The sequence below is a fragment of the Diabrotica virgifera genome, chromosome 4, assembly GCF_917563875.1.
Source record: "Diabrotica virgifera virgifera chromosome 4, PGI_DIABVI_V3a".
NCBI classification, from domain to species: Eukaryota; Metazoa; Arthropoda; class Insecta; order Coleoptera; family Chrysomelidae; genus Diabrotica; species Diabrotica virgifera.
In genome coordinates this window covers 104,787,308-104,813,321 of record NC_065446.1, presented here as the reverse complement: position 1 = coordinate 104,813,321, position 26,014 = coordinate 104,787,308, and the positions used below count along the sequence as shown (strand labels likewise).

The window sequence follows — 26,014 nt, the reverse complement described above, 5'->3', positions numbered from 1 at the left end:
ATTTGTATAGTCTTATAAATTATACAGATTATATTTGTAATATTATTATCTAATTAAAAAATATATATATTTTTTATTATGGCGCCATCTATCGACAACTAGAATAACTAGAGAATAAATGTTGTAAATGTCTGTAATCACGGACGTGCCTTTTTTTCTGTCACATACAATTTAATGCGTTAGAAAGAAATCGAAAAACTGTGACGCACTGAGAGATGATCATGAGAAAAAGAATACGAGTTTATTATGTAGATGTAGAAACTGCTAGAAGTTCGAATACTTTGTAAGGGTTAAGATGTTTTATTTTTTGAATAAAAATGGCGCGTCGTATGAAAAAATAGGAAGATATATTTTTTGTTACAAATTGAACGAAGAATTCAAAAACGATTGTTAATTTGAAATATGTCAGTGGCGTACTATCTTTTTCCTTTAAAAAGTACAGACCATTACCCCTATGCGCGCCAATGACAAATATAAAATTCTTAATTGTATGTCAAAAATTGGACAACAACTACCTCTTAATACTCGCCAAATGTTATTACAATGTTGCTAGTAGTTTCGGCAAAAGCGTAAAAAATTTGTAAAATTTTGTTTTCTTCAACGCCCTGTATCTTGAAAATGGATGGCATTACAAAAAATTTTTATTAAGCAAACCCCAATTATTTTTCAGTTTTTTACCTATTCTAGTGACGGTGTTACCTTTTTTGGAAAATATGTATAAAATTTTATCAAAAAACGAAAAAAAACCGAAAAAATGCGGTTTTTTATTTTTAAAGGTGCGTTTCACCAATTTTAAAAATTTAAAAAAATTCAGGGTGAAATATTATGCAAAAATACACGTTATATATTTTTTTCGTGAAAACGAATGTCTTAGTTATTTTTTTATACTCTTTTAAAGTTTTAAATGGCAGACTAATCATCATGGGAGATTTTAACAGTAGAGTAGGAAAAGGAAATAACACAATAGATGTAATTGGAATGCATGGAGAGGAGACCAGAAACAATAATGGAAATAGGTTGATCAATTTTTGCATGGAGAACAACTTGATAGTAACGAATACGTTTTACATGCACAAAGATATACACAAATATACCAGAGAAGTTAGAAGCAGAAATGAAAGATCAATAATAGATTATGTACTAATCAACAGACAAAATCGAAAAGAAATAACTGACGTGAAAATTAATAGAGGCGCAGAAATCTACAGTGACCACTACTTATTAGTAGCTAAGTGGAAAATTGAGCATAATAACCATCAAGAAATAACAAAAATGACAAGCCAGAACAAGAATAGGAACGAATCAATCAGATCCTATAAGTTACAAGACAAAAAGATTGCTGAACAATATAAAAACACTACAGAAACACACATCGAAAACAGAAGACAAATATGGCGAAGTCTGAATCTAGAAGAACTCTGGCTAGAATTTAAGGATACCATCCTAAAGGCAGCAAAAGAAACATGTGGTACAATAGTAGTAAATAAAAATATAAAACAGACAAGGTGGTGGAACGAAGAAATTAAAGATCAAGTGAAAAGAAAGAAAAGTTTATGGAAACAATACCTCGGAGACAGAACAGATAATAATTACACGCTATATAAAGAACAACGTACTAATGTCAAAGAACTAGTAACCCGAGCCAAACAGAGATCCTGGGAAGAATTTGGAACAAAATTAGAAGAAAATAGCCAAGGAAATCAGAAGTTACTCTACAGAGTTTTGAAGAACCTACGAAAGGACAAACAACCAAACATAAGACAGATCAAATCAAAAGATAATGTACTACTGACAGATGAAGACGAAATTATGAAAAGATGGAAGGAGCATTTCCAAGATCTACTAAATGGAACAACCACCAGTAATGAGTCACATGAACAAACGACCACCCCCAACGTAGAACACGACGACGAAGACGAAAATATCGATAAGAATGAAGTACTGGAAGCCATCTCGCATCTAAAAGTAGGAAAATCAGCAGGCCATGATAAGATCACACCAGAAATGCTGAAAAATCTAGGGGTGTCAGGGGTAGAGATGTTAACAGAAATTCTCAACAAAGCATGGCACTTGGGTACTGTACCAGAAGATTGGAAAAGAGGAATTATATTGCCCATTTTTAAGAAAGGGGACACAAGAAATTGCGGCAACTACAGAGGTATTACGTTGTTAAGTGTGGTGTCAAAATCGTACGAATATATTTTAAACAAAAAACTTAGTTCAATAGTTGAACACAACCTAGCAGAACCACAAAGTGGGTTCAGGAAAGGCCGGAGTACCCAAGACCACATCTTTACGATCAAACAAGTAACAGAAAAAACGAGAACTACTAAAAATGAAGTATATGCAGCATTTATAGATTTAGAAAAAGCATTCGATAAAGTTTCACAATACAAAGTATGGGAAAGTCTCGAACGAAGAAATATTGATCTCAAACTGAGGCAGGCTATACAAAGCTTATATAAACGTAACAAATGCTACATCAGGAAAGATAATACCCATTCTGAAACTTTTGAGATAAATGATGGACTGAAGCAGGGAGGAGTACTGAGCCCCACAATATTCATCGTACTCATGGATGACATCATAAAAGTAATGGAAGCAAAGACACGCAAATTACACATTGGTTACCACAGACTAGAACCTATAGGAATTTCAGTATGTGCATTTGCAGACGACCTGATGTTACTAGCACACAGCGAAGATGACCTCAAAAGGAACCTAATAATGTGGAAAGAGGAGCTGGAAGAGAGAAATATGAAAATAAACATGGAGAAAACAAAGATAATGGTCATGGGGAATGAAGATAAACAAGTAAATATAGAGATAAATAACAAGAAACTAGAACAAGTAACAACATATAAATACTTGGGTGTGAAAATAGAGAATGGAGGAAGATCAGAAGAAGAAGTCAACGAAAGGATAACCATGGCGTCCAGAATGTACCACAGCTTAAACAGAACATTCATTGGAAAGAGAGAAGTAAGCAGCAGGACAAAGATGATGGTATATAAAACAATCTTCAGGCCAATCCTTACCTATGGTAGTGAGAGCTGGGTGCTAACACAATCATCGAAAAGCAGAATAAACTCCATGGACATGAAGTACCTAAGAAAAGTAAAAGGAATTACAAGACGTGATAGAATAAGAAACAGCAGTGTGCGAGAAGAACTACAAGTCGAACCAATAACACAAATATTAGATAGGAACAAGCTTAAATGGTTTGGACATTTGTGTAGAATGAACGATGATAGACAGGTAAAACGCATATGGGAGGCAAAAGTACAAAACAAAAGAGGAAGAGGGAGACCAAAGAAAACCTGGAACGATGAAGTGGTAGAAATTCTGAGGACGAAAAATACAACGTGGACTGAAGCGAAACGAAGGGCCAAGAATAAGCAAGATTGGAGACGATTTATATATGATGTAGATGTATGAAATGTATTTGTAAACACCTTACACCGTTAGGTAGAAAGGTTTAGATTATATATATATATATATATATATATATATATATATATATATATATATATATATATATATAAAGTTTTAAAATCGTTCTAAAATTTAAATTTCCCGCCAAAAATTAAAAAAAAAATTTTTTCGTGCATAACTTTTTAAATCTTACAACTTTTTTGTTTAAAGTTTTTCGCTAGTTCTAGATGCGGCTGAGATAAAAAATAAAAACATAAAACCCCTAATTAGGCTCTAGGTGGGTCACATGACCACCTAGGGGGCTAAAAATTTCAGAAAGTGAATTTCACTACATATGCTAACCGGTGACCTATATGGAATTCGAATCGAGTTGGGGGCACTTTTCATCATCTTACCCGGCTAGGCCCTTTATGATTTTGTACGATTTGAGGTATAAGAAACGACTTTCTGACTAAGCAATAAGATGCTAAATGTCTAGTAGTAGTGGAATATAACTTTATCACGAAAAAACGAAAATTGTAGATCGGACGTTTTTACTAAGCGGGCAGTATAGCTCTGAGCATTTTTCTTTCCCATCTTTCCAATTTCGCCGTATTTGTTTTTTCATTGTCCATCGTTCGCTACCATACGTCACTGTGAGCACTATTACCGTTTTACATATCCTTGACTTTATTTTTCTCGATACATATTTGGATTTCATCAGTGGTCTTAGGATTCCCATCTTTTTATTTCCTTTTGCCAATCTGATATTCAGTGTCCATTCTTCCCGACCTTGCTCTTCTATAATAACCTCCAGATACGTAAAATGGATCAATCTCTCGAAATTATATTCCCTTGATTCATTAGATATGAAAGTAAACTGCCTCTCTTCTTTTTGCTCTGAATTTCCGAGTATTATGTACTTTGAATTTTCCTGGTTTATTACTAGGTCAAAATGTTTTGAATCCTTTTCTAATATTTTTATAACATTTTTTAATTCTTTTCTTGTTTCCGTTAGAACAGTAAGATCATCAGCGAAGGCCAGACATTGATGTTCATTGTTGAAGATAGATCCGATCGTTTTAACTCGACTGTTTCTGATTTTTGTTTCTAATACCAAATTAAAAAGCGCCGTGGATAACTGATCTCCTTGTATAGACTTCTGTTCATTTCAAATTTATACGATGGGAATCCTTTCCATACGCGCTGTTTCACATTATAAGAATTTCGACCGTGCGATGGTTAAAATCTACATAGTGGCTCGGAATCTTTCTTCCTTCGCCGCTTGAAACGTTCGGCGAAGGGAGAAAGATTCCATATGATTGCTCGAGCCACTATGTAAATTTCAACCATCGTACGGTCAAAATTCTTATAATGTGAAACAGCGCTACTACATGATTTCGTGTGCTATTCAGCGTCACTATTTCGCTATTTCGTTTTATCCCTGTCTTTTGTTATTTCGGAGCCCATTGGTTATACTTTTAATTTCTCCTTCACTGGGCAGTTATATTATTATGCCATCAACTTTTATAAGTAAATTTTCATTCTCATTCTCATCTGTATTTTACCCATGCAGTAGTTAACTAAAATGTCTCTCCCATATACTCATCACGTCATCACTTATTCTTTTTCACTCGTGAGTGTTACATCTTCTTTTTTAATGTATGAATTGTAATTCTGATATCCCTTCCAGTTTTTTTTTAACTTTATATTCTATTTTCTGATATAGTTCTACATAATTAAATTAAATGATGTTGTTCTGAAGCTATTTCCTTGTGGCATTTTTATAATCAACTATTTATAATGGGAAATAAGCCACAATTTTACAAAAAAAAGATTTTATTAACGTTTCGAAGCCCAAATCGGGTTTCGTTATCAAAATACAAAATACTACTGTATTTTGATAAGTAGTATTTTGTATTTTGACAACGAAACCCGATTTGGGCTTCAAAACGTTAATAATCTTTTTTTGGTAAAATTGTGGCTTATTTCCCATTATAAATAGTTGATTAAATTAAATGACTGATTTATTTTGCAGGAACACGTGGACGAGGATTTCGTATCAGTTTCCCCACGACTTTACCAAGTGCAATTAGGAATGGGTTATTTAGAATTACCTCAAGTAGAACTTCAACAGGGAAAACTAGTCAATACAGCGTTGATCAGCAAAAATGTGTACATATTAGACTGTTACTTGGATGTGTTTGTGTGGTAAGTTTTGAGAAATGTAAATTTCCAGCGTGCCTAAGGCAGCCATTATTATTCCTTTTCATAAGGGTGGTGAAAAACCTAATGCCTGCAACTATAGGCCTATTGCCTCACTACCGGTACTCTCCAAAATTATTGAGAGACTAATAAAACCCCAACTTTTGTCCTTTCCCGTTGAAAACAACATTTTATCATAAAATCAGTTCGGCTTTTTAACTAATAAAAAATGTACCGCTGATGTCATGTGTTGTACCACATAAGGTTTACCAAGTACTAAACAATAATCTTTACACTGCCACTGTTTTTTTGTGACTATGACAAAGCTTTTGATTATATAAATAACATTTTGATAATAAAACTAAATTTCTACAGAATTCGAGCTATTTCTTTGAATTAGTTCCAATCTTACTTGGATAATAGGAAAAACTGGTTAGAGCAAATGATACTGACTCTTGTCTCAAAAACATTCTAGGTGGGGTACCACAAGGTTCAGTATTGGGTCCTTTACTTTTCTTTGTCTTTATAAATGACCACTAATTTTAAAAATCGATGGGAAAATTTTTCGTTTTGCTTCTAGGGTCACTTGGAGCAATTCAAATATTGCAACTCTTCATGCCACTATAACTTATGATCTACTTACAATAAAAACCTGGTCCGACTCTAATTTACTTTCTTTTAACGTGAATAAGACACATTGATTCTGTAAAATTTCTTGGTATGTTTTCTAGACAGAAACCTTAAGTGGTCCCTTTATATCGATTTGTTAAGTAAGAAACTAGCCTCAGCTGTTTGGAAGGAAATCAATTTAGCATCTTCCAATATAACATATATTTTTCTTTTTTCGACTCTCATCTTTGATATGGTCTTCCTTTTTGGGGTTTTAGTACAGCTGCCTAATCCGACGTTATTTTTAAATTACAAAAAAGAGCATTAATATATCTGTTTGCCCTCAGAAGACCAATACATTTCAGAAGCTACTTCAAAGATCACGGAATTTTAACATTTCCTTCTTTATAACAGGTGATTCAGTGAAACGTTACGGTTTGGCAACGCTGCTGACGATAAAATAGAGGTGCCGCGGGCTTGCGACGTAAACGTTGTGAATTTAGATATTGGGAAGTTTAGTTATCATGGAGACGTGGTCGGGTGAACACCGCGCATTTGCTGTGAAGGCTTATTACAAAAATGGTAAAAGTTTTGTGCGTGTACAACGATCGTTTCGTTTAGACAACCATTTGCCGCCCCGAGCTACAGTTCCGTCTAACATGGCTATTAAGACTTGGGTTAGGAAATTTGAAAGCAGTAGTTCAACATCACAGAAAAGAGGTGGCAGTGTCAGAATTGCTCGCACACCACAGAATATTGAAGCGGTGCGAAATTCATTACACGGAGTCATCGAAGACTTGCGTGTAATGAATTTCGCATCGCTTCAATATTCTATGGTTATAATAAAAATTAATAAAATAAACGTTGAATAAATTATTGAAACGTTAATAAAATCATTGTGTTGGTAAAATTGTGGCTTATTTCCCATTGAAAACAGTTGATTATAAAAATGCCACAAGGAAATAGCTTCAGAACAACATTCTATGGTGTGCGAGCAGTTCTGACACTGCCACCTCTTTTCTGTGATGTTGAACTACTACTTTCAAATTTCCTAACCCAAGTTTTCACAGCCATGTTAGACGGAACTGCAGCGCGGGCGGCAAATGGTTGCACCTCTATTTTATCGTCAGCAGCGTTGCCAAATCGTACCGTTTCACTGAATCACCTTGTATATTTTACAAACTGTTTCATTAATTCGTAAACACGTACGTACATGGCTTTCCAGCAAGATCTAATCATGACCACTCCACCAGAAATTCAACCTTTGATGTCTATTTATCGATCCCTTCCACTGAGTTAGTAAAGAAATCTATATTATATTCTGCAAAAAAACTATACAACCAGCTCTCTTTACTACTTAAATCTGCAACATCTTTCCCCAAGTTCCGTAAAATAACAAAAGCCTATCTATCTGAACGACATATTATTCAGTAGAAGAGTTTCTTAATGAATAATAATACAGTATCTTTATGTACAAGTAACTAAGTACTTTTATCTATATTTGGGTGTCATATGCAGCAGCTTAAACTTATTAGTTCCTAAGGTTGTATCATGCAGTTTGTAATTTATTTAAAGGACCCCGCAGAAACTTTATGGGAAATGGCTCTCTGTCAAATGCTCTGAAACTTTGGGTTCTGGTAGTCCTTGATGTGTAGAACAAAAGATTCAATGGGCGCGTAGCTCCAAAAATCATGTTTTTAAAATATAAGCCTCTGAAGTTATAGGTACAGTGAGTTGGAATAAATTCATTTTCTCGAGAATGGGCGACTCTGGAGATAAATTAGGAATCAGGTCGATTTTTATTTTTAAGTCATAATTTTTTGGCGTATATACCATACTAGTGACGTCATCCATCTGGATGTGATGACGCAATCGATGATGTTTTTTAAATAAGAATAGGGGCCGTGTGATAGCTCATTTGAAAGGTTATACAATTCTCTATTCACTAATATAAACATTAACATAATTATTTATACAGGGTGTCCAAAAATATTTGAATTAAATTAATTGAGACAAAAACAAGAATGTATATAATTTATTAAATTCGAAATACATTTTACTGCTGTCAAAAAACAGAAGAAAATGTCAATTTGAAAAATAAACATTGCTTTTTGCTTAAATTAAATGTTCAAACGGCTGAGGCAGGTGGGTGGCAGCTTTAATACATATTGAATTTAAGCGAACAACAATATTTATTTATCAAATAAACATTTTTTCCTGTTTTCGGACAACTGCAAAATGTATTTCGAATTAAATAAATTATATACATTCTTCTTTTTATCTCAATTAATTTAATTCATTTTTTTTTAATTATGTTAACGTTTATATTAGTGAATAGAGAATTGAATAACCTTTCAAATGAGCTATCATACGACTACTATTTTTATTTAAAAACATCATCGATCGCGTCATCACGCCCAGATGAATGACGTCACTAGTATGATATATATGAAAAAAAAAATTTAAAAATAAAAATCGACCTGATTCGTAATTTATCTCCAGAGTCGCCCATTCTTGAGAAAATGAATTTATTCCAACTCAAACGTCCTCACTGTACCTGTAACTTCAGAGGTTTATATCTTTAAACCACGATTTTTTAGAGCTACGCGCCTATTGAGTATTTTGTTTTACACATCAAGCACTACCAGAACCCAAAGTTTCAGAGTATTTGACAGAGAGCCATTACCCATAAGGTTTCTGCGGGGTCTTTTGTCAATGTATTGTTTTTGTTTTATTTTCATTATCTTTTATTTGTATTGTATTAGTTTAAGCTTAAAACAGGACAAATCTCGCAATTTTTACAGAATGGATCGATTTGCTTGAAAATTTGAGAATAAGTAGTGGATAGTCTCCAAAGGTCAAAATCTAGATGATGCCGAAAGGCGCTTTTACCATTTGGGTGGCTGCCACCCCACCTCGGGAGTGAAAATTTTGACCACAAAAGTTGATAAAAAAATTAATTCTAAGCAAAAAACGCTCTATACATTTTTTTGATAAAATTAATAGTTTTCGATTTATTCGCTATTGAAACTGTTAGTTTTATATCGAAAAAATCAATGTTTTTAATCAGTTTTCTGCTAATAACTCAAAAAGTTTTCGTTTTATCAAAACAACTTTACCTAACAAAAATGTACCTTTTGAAAAAATAAACAAAACCGTTTTTTTTTTAATTTTCTTTAAGACCAATAGTAATCGAGCTATATTTTATTATCTGTTAGCTCTTCTTCGTCAAATGCTAAATATTGTAGATTCAAGGTCAAAAGACGGGAAAACTATGCATTTTTCGAGGATAACTTGTTCAAACTAGTTTAAAGTATTTAAAAATATCTATCTTCTATCTATCTATTTTTTCAGTGAAAAAGTGATCGGAAGCAACCACCTAATCACCACCCTAATTAAAATTAGTCATTGAGCTTATAATGGTCTTCTTTATTTATGTATTATTAATAGGTTCTAGAAGTTTGAACGGCTTAGAATGATTATTTAAAAAAAATGGAGTTAAAAGCGAATAACGAATTTTTGAAGTTTGGTAAAAAATGCTCTTTTCTTCAGAATAGAAAGATTAGCATCCGAGATACGAAAAAATGTTTCAATATGAAATTGTAGCTTATTTAATTTTCAAGAACTTAGTTTGCAAACATTTTTTCTACAGCAAAAATTGAGTGAGCTATTGACAATTAAATCTTGTAATAACATGCAAAAACCACCTTTACCAACCCTTTCAAAGTCACTACTTTCTGCGACTGAGGATTTTAAAAGAATTTAATATTAATAGCCTTATAGACCTTGTAAAAACCTACAAAATTCTTTTTTACCAAATTTTTTAAGATAAAAATAAAAAAGTTACGGTTAAAAAATCAATATATTATTTGTTTGAAAAAAAAAAGGAGAAATCCAATTGGAAGCATAATAATGTAAGTTAGCGCTGTTTCTCGTCATTGGCCTTATTCATTCTTCTTTATATATCTATTATTAATAGATTCTAGAAGTTGGACTGCCTTAGAATGATTAGTTTTTAAAAAATTGGAGTTAAAAGCGAATAACTTTTTGGCAGTTTGGTAAAAAATGCGATTTTCTTCAGAATAGAAAGATTAGAATCAGAGATACGCAAAAATGTTTAAATATGAAATTGTAGGTTATTTAATTCCCAAAAACGTGGTTTGACAAAATTTTTTCTATGGCAAAAATTGAGTGAATAGTAAATGAGTATATATCGAAAAACATTGATTTTTCGATATAAAACTAACACTTTCGATAGTGAATAAATCGAAAACTATTAATTTTATCAAAAAGATGTATAGAACATTTTTTGCTTAGAATGAATGTATTTATCAATGTTTTTATCAACCGAGATGGGGTGGCAACCACCCCCATGATAGAAGCGCCTTCCGTCATCATATAGATTTTGATCCTTGGACTATCCACTACTTATTCTCAAATTTTCCAGCAGATCGATCCATTCTGTAAAAATTGCGAGGTAAAAAGCTTCGGTTCCTGGACAATATTTGTTATTGTTATTTTCTAACTCTTTATAAGCTTCGTCCATAAAATTGTAAAATTTTCAGTGACAGTAAAGCAAATTTTTATTCTATTTGTGATTATATTAACGTTTATGGTGATTATTATACATTTTTAGGATTGGTAAAAAGTCTACTAGGCTTGTAAATGCAGCAGCTGTGAAATTATCTGAGGAATTATTTAATATGATCGACAGACCTGACTATGCTCGGGTAACGAGAGTAAGGGAAGGAACTGAAAGTCAGGTTAGTGAATTTTCATTATTTTCGTGCAATTTCTTGTGCTTGGAGGAATAATTTTGAGGAAATTATGTTCAATGTTATCTCTGCAATGGCTTTTGTGTTTGCCGCCATCATCATCATCAATGGCGTTACAACTCTTCGTGAGTCTTTGTCGCGTTAACTATTGCCTTCCATGTTTATTGGTTCTGTGCCACTATTTCCCATTGTCTCACTCCCATTTTCTCCAGATCTTCTCTGACTGCATCTCTCCACCTTTTTCTAGGCCGTCCTAGAGACCTTCTCCCATCTGGCCTTTCCCAAAACACATTATTTATAAGGCGATTATTGTTAATTTGTATCACATGTTCTGCCCATCTGAGTCTATTGACCTTTGTATATCTGACTAGATTTTCCTTTCCGAATTGATACTCGTTATTGTATCTGCTCCTCCATTCGTTTGTCACGCTGTCTCTGCAAGGGCCGTATATCATTCGAAGAATTTTACGTTCCCACACTAGCAATTTATTTACTTTTTGTTAGCGTCCTTGTTTCGCTTCCATACGCGACTGCTGGTCGTATTATGGTTTTATGTATCTGGATTTTTGCACCTCGGGAGAGAAGTTTTGACTTCATTAATCTGTTTCCTGCCATTATTCGCGTTTTAACTTCTCGATCTATTTTGTTGTCATTGGTGAGTTCTGCTCCTAGATGTCTAAATTCTTTAACCACTTCGAAGTTATGATCGTTTAATAATAATATTTTGCTTTATTCGCCGTCGTTCTTGTTTTAAGACGACCATGTATTTTATTTTGTCTTCATTTATTCTTAGACCGATATTTAATGCAGTTTCTTCAAAGCTCGAATAAATTTACTTTTGTAATGTTGATTGTGCCACTGCATATGTCATTGGCAAAGACGAGTACGATTTTTTGCTCCCCGAGCAGCTATCTCTGGTTTGATTTTTAGATAAAGGACCCCGCAGAAACCTTAGGGGAAATGGCTCTCTGTCAAATGCTCTGAAACTTTGGGTTCCGGTAGTCTTTGATGTGTAGAACAAAAGACTCAATGGGCACGTAGCTCCAAAAAATCATGGTTTTAAGATATAAGCCTCTGAAGTTATAGGTACAGTGAGGATGTTTGAGTTGGAATAAATTCATTTCCTCGAAAATGGGCGACTCTATAGATAAATTACAAATCAGGTCGATTTTTATTTTTAAATTATAATTCTTTGGCATATATATCATACTAGTGACGTCATCCATCTGGGCGTGATGACGCAATCGATGATTTTTTTAAATAAGGATAGGAGTCGTGCGATAGCTCATTTGAAAGGTTGTTAATTTCTCTATTCAATAATATAAACATTAACAATATTATTTATACAGGGTGCCCAAAAAATTTTTTAATTAAATTAATTGAGACAAATAGAAGAATGTATATAATTCATTTAATTCGAAATACAGTTTACTGTTGTCCGAGACCAGGAAAAAATGTTTATTTGATAAATGAATATTGTTTTTCGCTTAAATTCAATATTAAAGCTGCCACCCACCTGACTCTTAGCAGTTTGAACATTTACTTTAAGCGAAAGGGGTCGTGTGATAGTTTATTTGAAAGGTTATTTAATTCTCTATTCACCAATATAAACATAAACATAATTATTTATACAAGGTGCCCAAATTTTTTTTAATTAAATTAATTGAGACAAAATGAAGAGTGTATATATAATTTATTTAATTCGAAATACATGTTAGTGCTGTCAGAAAACAGAAAAAATGTTAATTTAAAAAAATTGCTTAAAAAATAAATAAACATTTTTTCCTGTTTTCGGACAACAGTAAAATGTATTTCGAATTAAATAAATTATATACATTCTTCTTTTTGTCTCAATTAATTTAATTAAAAAATTTTTTTTGAGCACCCTGTATAAATAATTATGTTAATGTTTATATTATTGAATATAGAATTGAATAACCTTTCAAATGAGCTATCACACGATCCCTATTCTTATTTAAAAAAATCATCGATTGCGCCATCACGCCCAGATGGATGACGTCACTAGTATTATATATATATATATATATATATATATATATATATATATATATATATATATATAAAAAACAAAATATGCACAAGATGGAATGCAACCATAGACACGTGTTTCTGACTTATTAGTCGTCATCAGTATGATATAGCTAAACAGGAGCAATGCAACCAATTTGTGGCTATAATGTTAGAAGACCCTCAGGATTCGAGAGCAACAACTAACAAATCCACGGAGGAAGCTACAGCTACCTGAGGCAAGGAATGCCAAACGTTTAGAACGTTTTAAACAATCAAACAAGGAGAGGTTAGCGCGAGTTAATAAATATCGGCATGGCTCGCAATAAGTATGAAAAACAAAATATGCACAAGATGGAATGCAACCATAGACACGTGTTTCTGACTTATTAGTCGTCATCAGTATGATATAGCTAAACAGGAGCAATGCAACCAATTTGTGGCTATAATGTTAGAAGACCCTCAGGATTCGAGAGCAACAACTAACAAATCCACGGAGGAAGCTACAGCTACCTGAGGCAAGGAATGCCAAACGTTTAGAACGTTTTAAACAATCAAACAAGGAGAGGTTAGCGCGAGTTAATAAATATCGGCATGGCTCGCAATAAGTATGAAAAACAAAATATGCACAAGATGGAATGCAACCATAGACACGTGTTTCTGACTTATTAGTCGTCATCAGTATGATATAGCTAAACAGGAGCAATGCAACCAATTTGTGGCTATAATGTTAGAAGACCCTCAGGATTCGAGAGCAACAACTAACAAATCCACGGAGGAAGCTACAGCTACCTGAGGCAAGGAATGCCAAACGTTTAGAACGTTTTAAACAATCAAACAAGGAGAGGTTAGCGCGAGTTAATAAATATCGGCATGGCTCGCAATAAGTATGAAAAACAAAATATGCACAAGATGGAATGCAACCATAGACACGTGTTTCTGACTTATTAGTCGTCATCAGTATGATATAGCTAAACAGGAGCAATGCAACCAATTTGTGGCTATAATGTTAGAAGACCCTCAGGATTCGAGAGCAACAACTAACAAATCCACGGAGGAAGCTACAGCTACCTGAGGCAAGGAATGCCAATTAACTCGCGCTAACCTCTCCTTGTTTGATTGTTTAAAACGTTCTAAACGTTTGGCATTCCTTGCCTCAGGTAGCTGTAGCTTCCTCCGTGGATTTGTTAGTTGTTGCTCTCGAATCCTGAGGGTCTTCTAACATTATAGCCACAAATTGGTTGCATTGCTCCTGTTTAGCTATATCATACTGATGACGACTAATAAGTCAGAAACACGTGTCTATGGTTGCATTCCATCTTGTGCATATTTTGTTTTTCATACTTATTGCGAGCCATGCCGATATTTATTAACTCGCGCTAACCTCTCCTTGTTTGATTGTTTAAAACGTTCTAAACGTTTGGCATTCCTTGCCTCAGGTAGCTGTAGCTTCCTCCGTGGATTTGTTAGTTGTTGCTCTCGAATCCTGAGGGTCTTCTAACATTATAGCCACAAATTGGTTGCATTGCTCCTGTTTAGCTATATCATACTGATGACGACTAATAAGTCAGAAACACGTGTCTATGGTTGCATTCCATCTTGTGCATATTTTGTTTTTCATACTTATTGCGAGCCATGCCGATATTTATTAACTCGCGCTAACCTCTCCTTGTTTGATTGTTTAAAACGTTCTAAACGTTTGGCATTCCTTGCCTCAGGTAGCTGTAGCTTCCTCCGTGGATTTGTTAGTTGTTGCTCTCGAATCCTGAGGGTCTTCTAACATTATAGCCACAAATTGGTTGCATTGCTCCTGTTTAGCTATATCATACTGATGACGACTAATAAGTCAGAAACACGTGTCTATGGTTGCATTCCATCTTGTGCATATTTTGTTTTTCATACTTATTGCGAGCCATGCCGATATTTATTAACTCGCGCTAACCTCTCCTTGTTATATATATATATATATATATATATGCCAAAAAATTATAATTTAAAAATAAAAATCGACCTGATTTATAATTTTTCTCCAGTCACCCATTCTTGAGAAAATGAAATTATTCCAACTCAAACGTCCTCACTGTACCTATATCTTCAGAGGCTTATATCTTAAAACCATGATTTTTTGGAGTTATGCGCCCATTGAGTCTGTTGTTCTACACATCAAGGACTACCAGAACCCAAAGTTTCAGAGCATTTGACAGAGAGCCATTTCCCATAAGTTTTCGGCGGGGTCCTTTTCGCATGACATATTCTAAGGCCAGGTTAAACAACAATGGCGAAAACGGATCTCCCTGTCTCAGTCCAGAAATAATTTGATATTTTCCCCCTATTTTAACTTATGCAAAGGAGTTACTTACATACATTTGCGTTACCGCAGTTAGTTTCTTGGGTAGGCCCAGCTCGACCATTGCCTTCCATAGTGTTCTACGATTTATTGAATCATAAGCTTGCTTGAAATCTATAAAGCTCTGATGCACGTCTTGATTATACTCCCAATACTTTTCATGCATTTGTCTAATATAGTCGGTTCGCTAAACTCAGACACAACTGGCTAGTGATTTTAGTAGGTAATTTTTTTGTTTTTGGCCAATTTTGCCAAAATTGGCAAAATTACTAACTATTTAGTAATTATTACCTATTTAGTAATTTTTTTTTTGCCAATTTTACGAAATTGGCAGAATTACTTACTAAAATCACTAGCCAGTTGTATCTGAGTTTAGCGAACCGACATAGTAAATATTTGATCAATAGTCGATCATCCAGGTCTGAAACTACACTGGTTATCACCAACTATTTCTTCGGTGTATAGTAGTAATCTTTTTAGTAATACTTTTAGTATCTTCTTATTTAGTATATCTGTGTAGTTATTTAGTAATATTTTTTTGTGTTTGTGCAGATATTTAAGTCTAAATTCATCGGTTGGGACGAGGTGATAGCTGTAGATTTCACACGAACAGCCGAGTCAGTCAAAAAGACCGGTGTCGACCTGATCAAATGGGCACAGAAACAAGAGACCAAGGCCGACCTCACGGCTCTGTTCACGCCTAGACAACCCCCAATGCCGTCTGCAGAAGCTCAACAACTTATGGAAGAATGGAACGAGGACTTGGAAGCCATGGAGGCTTTTGTTTTAGAAGGAAAGAAGTTTATACGATTGCCAGAAGAAGAACTAGGTAGGTTAATATAAAAATTAGATCCTACTTAGAGATTCAAAATTTAAAAAAATTAAAAAATACGGAAAAATTGACATTTGTTACAATACACTAAACAAATTCTGCATCCCGTATCAAAATCGATAAATTTAGTAGAATTCGATAGATCTATATTATTAGAAGTGCCTTTTGTCTTTAAGTAGGTATATAAAAGACACAATATTAAAAAATATTCCCCAACAAGTTAACCAGACAAGTTCTCTTATCGGAAGGTTGCTAAAATATGTATGTTGAAAAACGCTACGAATTTTGTTCTAAGCTGATTCACTTTGCAGCCTCTTGATGCTCGCTTTAAAGAAGAGTAATTGAATGAAGACCAACTAATGGAAGCCATAGACTTCATTTCTGAAATGGCTTGTTCACTAAGGCCCGATCTTTTCACCTCCGAATATCTAGTTATCGGGAAGTTTATTTGACAGATTTACATGTAATCTGCCGGATAAACTTCCCGATAACTATTTATTCGGAGGTGAAAAGACTGGGCCTAAACCTAGATGTAGGGAAGGTGGTGGCAAGTCTAGCCCAATTTAGAACAAAAACTGGATTTTTTAGTCGAAATTCTTTATGGGATAGTGCAAATATGTAGTACTAATCCCGTTATATGGTAGCAAGGTTTATGTACATCGCAGCCACTTATGTCAATTGCCTCCCGAATTTTAAATGGACCTCCATCTTCCGCCTCTTCAGAAAGAAACTGGTCTTTACACGGCCTCATATATACAACCAAAAAAAAATATGTTATCACAGGATAAAATTTATAAGTTGTTGCTATTCATTTAAATTTGGTTATAAACGAAAAACAGATATTTATTTACGATACTAGACCAGACCCACTTTTAAAAGAGACTGACAAAAATCATGTTGTGTTATCCGTTCAGGATGGTGAAGCGGAGATCGAGTCTGAATCAGATGCTTGGTCTGAAGATTCAGACTCAGATAAAAATATACCACAGAGCAATTTCGTTAAATAATGTGCTTTCTACCTTTGAACTTTCGGTTTTGACACTTACAATTGAAGACATTAGTGGATAAAGGTCATATGTCACAAAATAATGTTTTTGAGTAATGTGCATTTTAGTGTCTTTTGTTCCAAGTTAGTTATTTATTTTATAAATTTGCATTGCTATACTTTTTTAAACAGGCATTTGAAGGTACTTTTTTCACACATTAAATTGAATTTAAAAAAAGTTACTTTAAGCCTAATATTTTAAATTTTGTGGACATATTACCTTTATCCACATAGTAAAAATAACATGGACGTATAAACACAGAGTTCATCTGTGTTTATACGTCCATGAAAAATAATTAAAAAATGTTAGGGTTAGGTGGATAAAAGAGTTAAGTATCAAAAATGGGCATTTATTGTCAAATAAAATTGCAATACAAACTGTAAAATTAATAAAAACATATTTTTTAGTAGGTTCTTCTTTTCTTTTTGTTATTTTCTTCATTTTCCTCTATCGCGTTTTCATAAAACCATCTATACTCTTTGGGAACAAATTTTATTCGGTCTCTTAAATTTCCCAGTTTTTCCAAACTCAAACTACCAGTTTTATTTTCCAGTCTTCTTGGTCTATATTCAGTTGTGGTCAGATGTGCTGACCTTTTTTTTTTTCTTAAATCTACTTGCTGAAATGGCATGTAGTCATTAAGGTATCTATGTCTTATAGAGATAGAAGCCAAATTCGTCCACTCTTATCCATTTTACGTAACACGAAAATTAACCTTTTGATTTGAAGTGGTTGTTTGCTTTTTACGTAAATAGAGGTTTGTCAGCAGATCCTTAAAGTAGTAGAAAAATTCTCCATATTTACACATTTCACATGGATAAAGGTATTATGTCCAAATGCAATCTTGGACATAATACCTTTATCCACTAGAATTCGAAAATCTAGTGGGACATATTGCTTTAATACCTTCCTGTTATTTTTATTTAACTAAAAATAGGTTATTTTAAAATTTTAAAAGGTAAAACAACATATTAGAAGAACAAAAACCTAATAAAACAATTTTTTCAAAAAATGTGACATATGACCTTTATCCACTTATGTCTTCAATTAAAGTCTCTTAGATTAAGTACACTTAAGTCTCAATTAAAAAATATTTTCAAATTTTCCCATTTTTTCCAATGGTCTGGAAGAAAACGAAAAAAAACCTGCTTTTCCCAATTTTTCCCGTTTTTTTTTCGATATGTTAATTCTCTAATCCTACTTTAAATAATTTATCCCGCTAAGGTGAGACCGATCGAAAGCTTTGGTTACGCTACGTTGTCAGATCATTCGAGTTTCAAAGGTGTTTGGGTTTTTTATTTGTTACCTGTTTCACAGTAAAATAGATAACAATTCTATAATTGTGTGATTTTATCTGGCAATGTCGCAAAACCACTGGTTGTGTGCACAATGCATTTTAAATGGATGTTTACTCTTTGCACCAAGGCGTTCAGCCTCCTCTCCTTGAGTTTCAGATATTTCTGTACACTTGTAACTGTTTAAACTGTTACGTTACAGGAACATTCTATTCTCAAGATTGTTACGTATTCCTTTGCCGTTACTGGGACGATACTGACGACAATATGCCAGAAGACGAAATGGACGATTTCCAATGGGTTTGTTACTTCTGGCAAGGCAGAGATGCTTCCAACATGGGCTGGCTCACCTTCACGTTCACTCTCCAAAAGAAGTTCAAAGCACTATTCCAAAACAAATTAGAAGTACTCAGGACGTATCAACAACAAGAAAACATGAAGTTCATGGCTCATTTCAAAAGGAAGTTTATTATAAAGCAAGGAAAGAGGAACAAGAAGATCGATAAGAAAGACGTTGAGTTTTATCATTTGAGATCAAATGGAAGTGCCTTATACACAAGATTAGTACAAATAAAACCAGATGCTACTTTGCTCAACTCTGCTTTCTGGTGAGTATATTTTAAATAACAGGGGGATTTGGTGTATATGGGTCTTGTGTGTGATACGGCCGATGGTATTAATAGGGAGTTTTTGTGCACACAAATACCTAAACGTAACGTATCTTTTTGACATATACGCATGCGCATTAATGGTTGAACTAACGTCGAGATACGTATTACCTATCGTAACGCTCTGATACGTACGTTCAGACGCATCCCTATCGAGACGAAAGTTACCGAATGCACAAGGGGATCTTGCCCGATTACCAAATCAACATTTCGTCAGCGCACCGCCCGTATATGGCGTGTATAAACATTTAACATTAAAGGTTATATTGGTTTAGTCTATTTGAGTAAAATTATTCTTTGCTTGTTATTGGAAAGTGGAACTTCATAATAGATTTAAAATTTGCTTGTTTTTTAAACGCTTTTCTTTACTTCAATAGTTTGCATAAAATGTTTAGACGTTAATTTGACTGACTTTTCTTCAATGCAAATGAATGAAAATTTGCAGTCATATGCATTCACGAAAACAATACACGAATAGTCAATTAAATTTTTTTATGTTTATTAATTGTTTAAATAAAAAAAAACGATTTTAATGGAAAATGCTTAAATTCTCTTGTTTTTAATAATAATGAAACTTGAAATTTTACGGATTGCAGCTAATGATATGAACTATACATAATTTCGCTTTCTATGTTTACGTTATGCTTCATAAATAAACAATAAAGTTTCAAATTTTGAACGCTCATATATTTGTTTATATATAAATCGGCGTTTATTCGTGTCAAATTTCAATACGATACGAAACAAAACTTCAACCAAAACTCGAATTAAAAAAAATCGTGTTTTTATCGTAGTCTTAGAAAATTAGAAAAACCACCGGTAGAGACGTTTTGTGCTATAATTAACATTAGAATTCGTTTTATCGTATTAATTAATTAAACGCTTATCTTTAGTTCAATCGTTTGGGTCAAATCTTTGGACGTTAATTTGAATGCCTTTTCTTCAATGCAAGTGACTAAAAATTTGCAGACATATGCATTCGCGGGAACAATACACGACTAGTCAATAAAGAATTTTTTGTTTATTAATTGTTTAAATAAAAAAACTATTTTAACGGAAAATGGATAAATTCTCTTGTTTTTTACAGTGAAGAAACTTGAAACTTTTACAGATTGTAGCTAGTTATATGAACTATACATAATTTCACTTTTTACGTTAATTGTTTACGTTATGCTTCATAAATAAACAATAAAGTTTCAAATTTTTTGCCGATTCCGACTACTTTTCATGTTTGTCCATCATAATATGTTTTATACATATTTTAATAAACATGACGATATATTTTAATGTTTGAAAAGTGTAAGACTAAAAAGTAAAAAATAAAAAAATATGAAAAAAATATTTTTAAGAAACGCTTTTCTTAAGTCACGAGTGACTAAAATTAAACATATTATAAAAAAATCAACCAAAAAGCAAAAAATAAAAAAAAATGAAAAAATCTAACACATTCGTTAAAGAAAAGAGTGGAGCAAAAACCGTTAATTCGATGAAGACGCGCCACGTTTTTCTTTGACGAATGTGTTAGATTTTTTCAATTTTTTTTATTTTTGTTTATTTTTTGCTTTTTGGTTGATTTTTTTATATGTTTAATTTTAGTTACTCGTGACTTAAGAAAAGCGTTTCTTAAATTTTTTTTCATATTTTTTTATTAAGCTGTCTATTAATAAAGCGAAACAAACAAATGTCCTAATTTCAGTAAAATTTTCAAATAAATATGAACCAACTCTTTACATTATACTGGAATTCTGATGTAAGTACAATAATTTACAACTAAAAAGTAGGTATAAACAAAAATAAAAAATTGAAAAGCAAGGAAAAATAGTATTTTTATATTTAAATAGAAGCAATTAAAACCATACAATTTCATCATTCACATTTATATTTTTTTTTACATTTTTGTATATGAATTGTATATTGTGTGAACATTGTTTTATTTTTTTAATGTCAACGGAATTTAAAAATGACTTTACGTTACGTTAGGCAGTTACAAAAACTCCCTAATAGGGAGGTTCATCATTCTTACGATACGTAAGTGCTTTACGTATAGGGAGATACGTTACGTTAGGCAGTTATAAAAACTCCCTAATGTGTATAATATTACGGTGGTATTTACATTGTTGTCAGATCTTCCGTTTTTTTAGAAGTCTAATGAACTTTCTTATTTCATATACATATAGATCAACCTGTATATTTTTGTAACAAAAAATACTACTTTGCAGTAGTATTTGTAGAACTAGAATGCTAAGGTGAAATGAGTGAGTGGGCGAGGAACTGATAATAGAAGTATGGGGAGACAGAGGCAAACTAAATAGAATTGGCTAGCAAGAAATGCAAGAGAACGACTTGACACTCAAGGATGGGTACGGCTCGTTTGCATGCCTGTCGAAGAACAGTAGCTTAAACTAAAGAGGGATGATGACTAGAACCAGAAATATGAATATAAAAAGAGAGGCTTATAAAATAGATAGAATAAATATTAATATAATAAAAATAGAAAAATATAAGAGATAAATAGACTAAATTGCGGGCGCCAGAAGTAGGGATGGACCGAACTCCCAGGTATCTTACACTGCTGTAAATTATTCAATATATTAAATTATTAAATTCAAAAATGGGAAAAAAAATAATTGATATACAAACAAATAAATATTTATTAAAATATAACTACCTAGATTATTGACAACCTCTGAGTTAGAAAAAATACAACCTATGTAACTCTAAAATGACAATTTGACTTAACTACTTATCTGAATATAAGTATACAACTATAATTACATTAGTACTGGGGTAGCTCTTATATGGAGCGTACCCCCAACTTACACTAAGGTTAAACAACAACCTTCACCAAATAATCGTACGATTGTAATACGTACAGCAACGTTAAATACTACAAGAAATCAACACTAAAATACCTACCTAGGATGAACCATACAAATATATATATAACTCAATGAGTTGAATAGGCAACACCTAACTGAACCAACGCAGTCCTGGATGATAAAGATCCTTTTTCTGACTCGTGGTTTTTAATAATGACCAAGTAAAACTAATAGCTATCCTGAAGGGATAGGGATTAGGGATTGAATTTAATTTAATAACAAATGAATTTAAGTTAAGCAAACAAATTGGGAATTTAAATTACAAGAAACACGCTAATAATATTAAAATATATATATAGTTATATGAAAAATATGGGAAACAAGTCTAATAATATTAATAAAAAATAAATGTAAGGAACTACTGTATGGGAAAAGGTTATTTGGGCCCAAATTATCCTCTTTTACAAAGAGACATACAGGTGTGGGAGCGCTATTGAACTATGTGTATGTTAATTACTTAAATGTTCTGGATATTATAAAAAAATAAGTGTATAAGTGTACTGGTATAGGTAGATAACTATTGCACTGTTAAATATAAAAAGTTCCCGAAACAAACCCGATTGACCTGATATTGTCCCCACAAGTTTTCCTTACTACTTCTCAGTAAAGTCTTAAGCACAGAATGGTGCTACGCAGTCAACCGTAACACGGCAATTCTCCAAAATGCAGGATAATGAAGAACAAAAATTACATGTTCCTCTAGTACTTGTCCCCTAGGTGACTTGGTCGAAAAGCGGTCCTTCTCAGGTGGTAGGAGTAGTTAAAAGATTTTCCCCAGTGGCTAAAAAAAATAGAATCCTGGTTTTACTTCCTTGTAATAATGTAGGGAAAAGTCAGAGAAAGAAAAACAAAAATCAGGAAGTTTTTATTTAGAATAAAGAAGAATCAGAAAAAGCTATCTCATTAGAAAGGAAAAGACAATCTTCCACTAGACTGTTTGGTGACCTTGTCATAAGATTGGCATATAAAATGGCCTTGACTCGATAATATGTAGACAAGTAAGTCTAAAATTTAAATACTGAATATATTTATTTTGGAAATAGCTTTTCATAAAAAAATAGTATAGTTATTAAATGATATGGAATAATGCCAAAGTAGTGTAAAAATTTATGAAAATACCAAATATCGGAACAGGATCGGTGGATATGATGTACGGAATTTACTATGTTTCAGAACTTCATGATTATAATATATAAAATTGGAATTGGGTAATATGTGATGTAACATAACCCCACAAATTAAGAGAGATAATTTTTTTAAGATTTATGACAAAATACTTTCCCTCTTAGTGGATATTCCAGACAATGAAATAGTTAAAAGATACCAGCCTGAATTAATAAGCTCACTGCAAGATTTAATAGTAAAATTTTTTTGAAGACGTCAAATAAGACAAAAAACAAATATGGCGTTATAGTAGCGTGTAAAAACAAAAAATTATTTACCAGATAAACCACAAATCACTGCTGCGAACCTCCAACCTCGTTTCTTCAGCCCACTAAACATATACGTAATAAACTTGGATAATTTCTTTTCAAAATAATACTATGACTTGAAACAAGAATGAAATATTCGCCACTTTTACGTGGATAGGTTATCTGCCACTAGGTACTTATTCGGTTGAAGTCTCCGACCAAAGTGATATCTTATTTTCCGTTCTACGCCGACCATGTCACAATACGGTTCATGGGTTTACCGCCAGGAGTACACAAGGTACAAAACGTACAGGTCTGCTAATCTATAGGTTTGTGATGACGTCAGTGAAAGACGAAATATTTATTAGTAATTGTTTCAAGTAGAATTTAATAACAGAACATTATTAAAATTTAAATCGCATAACAATAAAAATGATTAGAAGTTAACGGAATGTTATATCATATCAATGTTATAACCTTTTGAAGTCCTTAAGATCATTGATTATTTTTCATGTAATGTTCCTTATACCTAAATGCTACAATTTCGGAATGCTACATGCTAATAATATCACAACAAGGTCTACTATCAATAAATTAGTAAAAAGTTTAAACGAAACTGGTGCATTAAAAGATTTAGCAAAATTATAGCTTAGAAAACCTACAGCAGCTGCAAACAAATTCATGTGAGAGCTATGTCAATATTTGAGTAGTAGAAAAATTTGGAATTTTAAAAGACTAGTTAAGGCAATTGCAGAAGATTCTCAAAATATTGTCGGTCTATTTCAATACAGCAAGTCATGCTATTTTTAAAATTTAGCAATATACCAGGTGTCCACTTATATTTCCCTCCATTTTAACTGCCTACAACTTATAAACGGCTCAAGATAGAAATATGCGGTTTTCGCTGAAATGTTTTATTTTAGTAAATGTTTTGTTTGAATGGATTGAATTTTTTATATCGCTTTCAATTACGAAAAAAAATGACGGATTTTTGAAAAAAAACGTTGCTGACTTTTTGTAATAAAACACCCAGTATATTTTTTTATAAATTGAAACAACGGTCATTCACCTATCCAGCAATAAGTATAAAGTTTTTTAAAATCGGTTGTCAAATGACTGAGTAATGAATTTTTAAAATGAGAGGTGCAATGTGGAAATCACATAACAGAATATCAATTTATTTTTATTTAGAACATGTAACAGCTACCTACTATGATTAAAATAACTAAGCAGATTGATATTCTGTTATATGATTTCCACATTGCATCCCTCATTTTAAAAATTAATTACTCAGTCATTTGACAACCGATTTTAAAAAACTTTATGTCGCTGGATAGGTGAATGACCGTTCTTTCAATTTACAAAAAAATAATACTGGGTGTTTCATTAAAAGAAAGTCAACGACGTTTTTTTTTTCAAAAATCCGCCATTTTTTTTTCGAAATTGAAAAAAATTCAATACATTCAAACAGAACTTTTACTAAAATAAAACATTTCAGCGAAAACCGCATATTTCTATCTTGAGCCGTTTAGAAGTATAGGCAGTTAAAATGGGGGAAAATATAAGTGGACACCCGGTATTTGGCGACATCCTTGACTAATCAATTCTTCTTTTTTCTGTGGTAATCGTTTTCTTTAATTCCTGGATATTGGCAGGTTTTGTTTTATAAACGATGTTTTAAGTGATCCTACAGGAAATAGTCTGTCTAAAAGATTCTTGTCGGGTGATCGCGGAACCATTCGATAATATGGTCCTTTTCACAGGCATTTTTCAGTGCGTCACAAGTGAGAGAAGAAAAGGTAAGTCCGTGATAATACACATTTATAACATGACATTTTAGTTAAATCTGACAGTGACAGTTGTCAGGATCGTAATCAGCCAAATATGAAAAGGGTATGGCAGTATAACCCTTTTATTTGCAATTTGGCATAAAAAGAAATCAATTGTGTTTATTGTATTTATAAAATGTATTTTCTTTGATTTGTATAGTCTTATAAATTGTACTGATTATAGTCGTATATATAATTCGTAAATCATTTTTTGTTCGATTATAGCGCCATCTATCAACAGCTAGAATAAATGTTAGAAATGACTGTAATCACGGAAGTACCTTTTTTCTGGCACTTCCAACTTAATGCGTTAGAAAGAAATCGAAAAACTGTGACGCACTGAAAAGTGCCCATGAGAAAAAGATTACCAGACCTTCAAATTCAATGTTTGAAAAACACATTATTGAGGTATTGCTTCACCACACGCGCATAGTAAGGTGAAGCACCATCTTGTTGCAGCTTAATATTGTCGATTGGGATATTGTTATTGTCTGAAAGTTTCGAATAAAGAAATGTCTACATTAAATGTCTAATGTAATTGAAAATACTTACTTGGATATTAGACCAGGGCGGATCTGTGAAAAAACGTCTATTTTTGGATGTGCGAGGTGGCATTCGAATTTTTGCAGATAAAGTTAAGTGACGACTCCAACAATAATAATGGGGAACTTGCAC

At 32.8% G+C, this 26,014-nt stretch overlaps 1 protein-coding gene and 1 long non-coding RNA gene across 2 annotated transcripts in view; one reads left to right on the top strand and one right to left on the bottom strand.

Moving 5' to 3' along the window:
* The window catches only part of LOC114328125 (protein flightless-1), a 115,130-nt gene that overhangs the window by 52,445 nt on the left and 36,671 nt on the right, over window positions 1-26,014 (top strand). The window contains exons 11-14 of the mRNA XM_028276902.2: window positions 5,453-5,625; window positions 10,865-10,991; window positions 15,931-16,207; window positions 18,754-19,159. Coding sequence (XP_028132703.2) covers window positions 5,453-5,625; window positions 10,865-10,991; window positions 15,931-16,207; window positions 18,754-19,159 — 983 coding nt within the window. The remainder of the gene's footprint in view (window positions 1-5,452; window positions 5,626-10,864; window positions 10,992-15,930; window positions 16,208-18,753; window positions 19,160-26,014) is intronic.
* On the bottom strand, window positions 21,853-23,600 carry LOC126883085 (uncharacterized). The gene is made up of 2 exons (XR_007697491.1): window positions 23,541-23,600; window positions 21,853-22,879 (listed from the first exon to the last, which is right to left on the bottom strand). It is a non-coding gene; the product is annotated as an uncharacterized LOC126883085 (long non-coding RNA).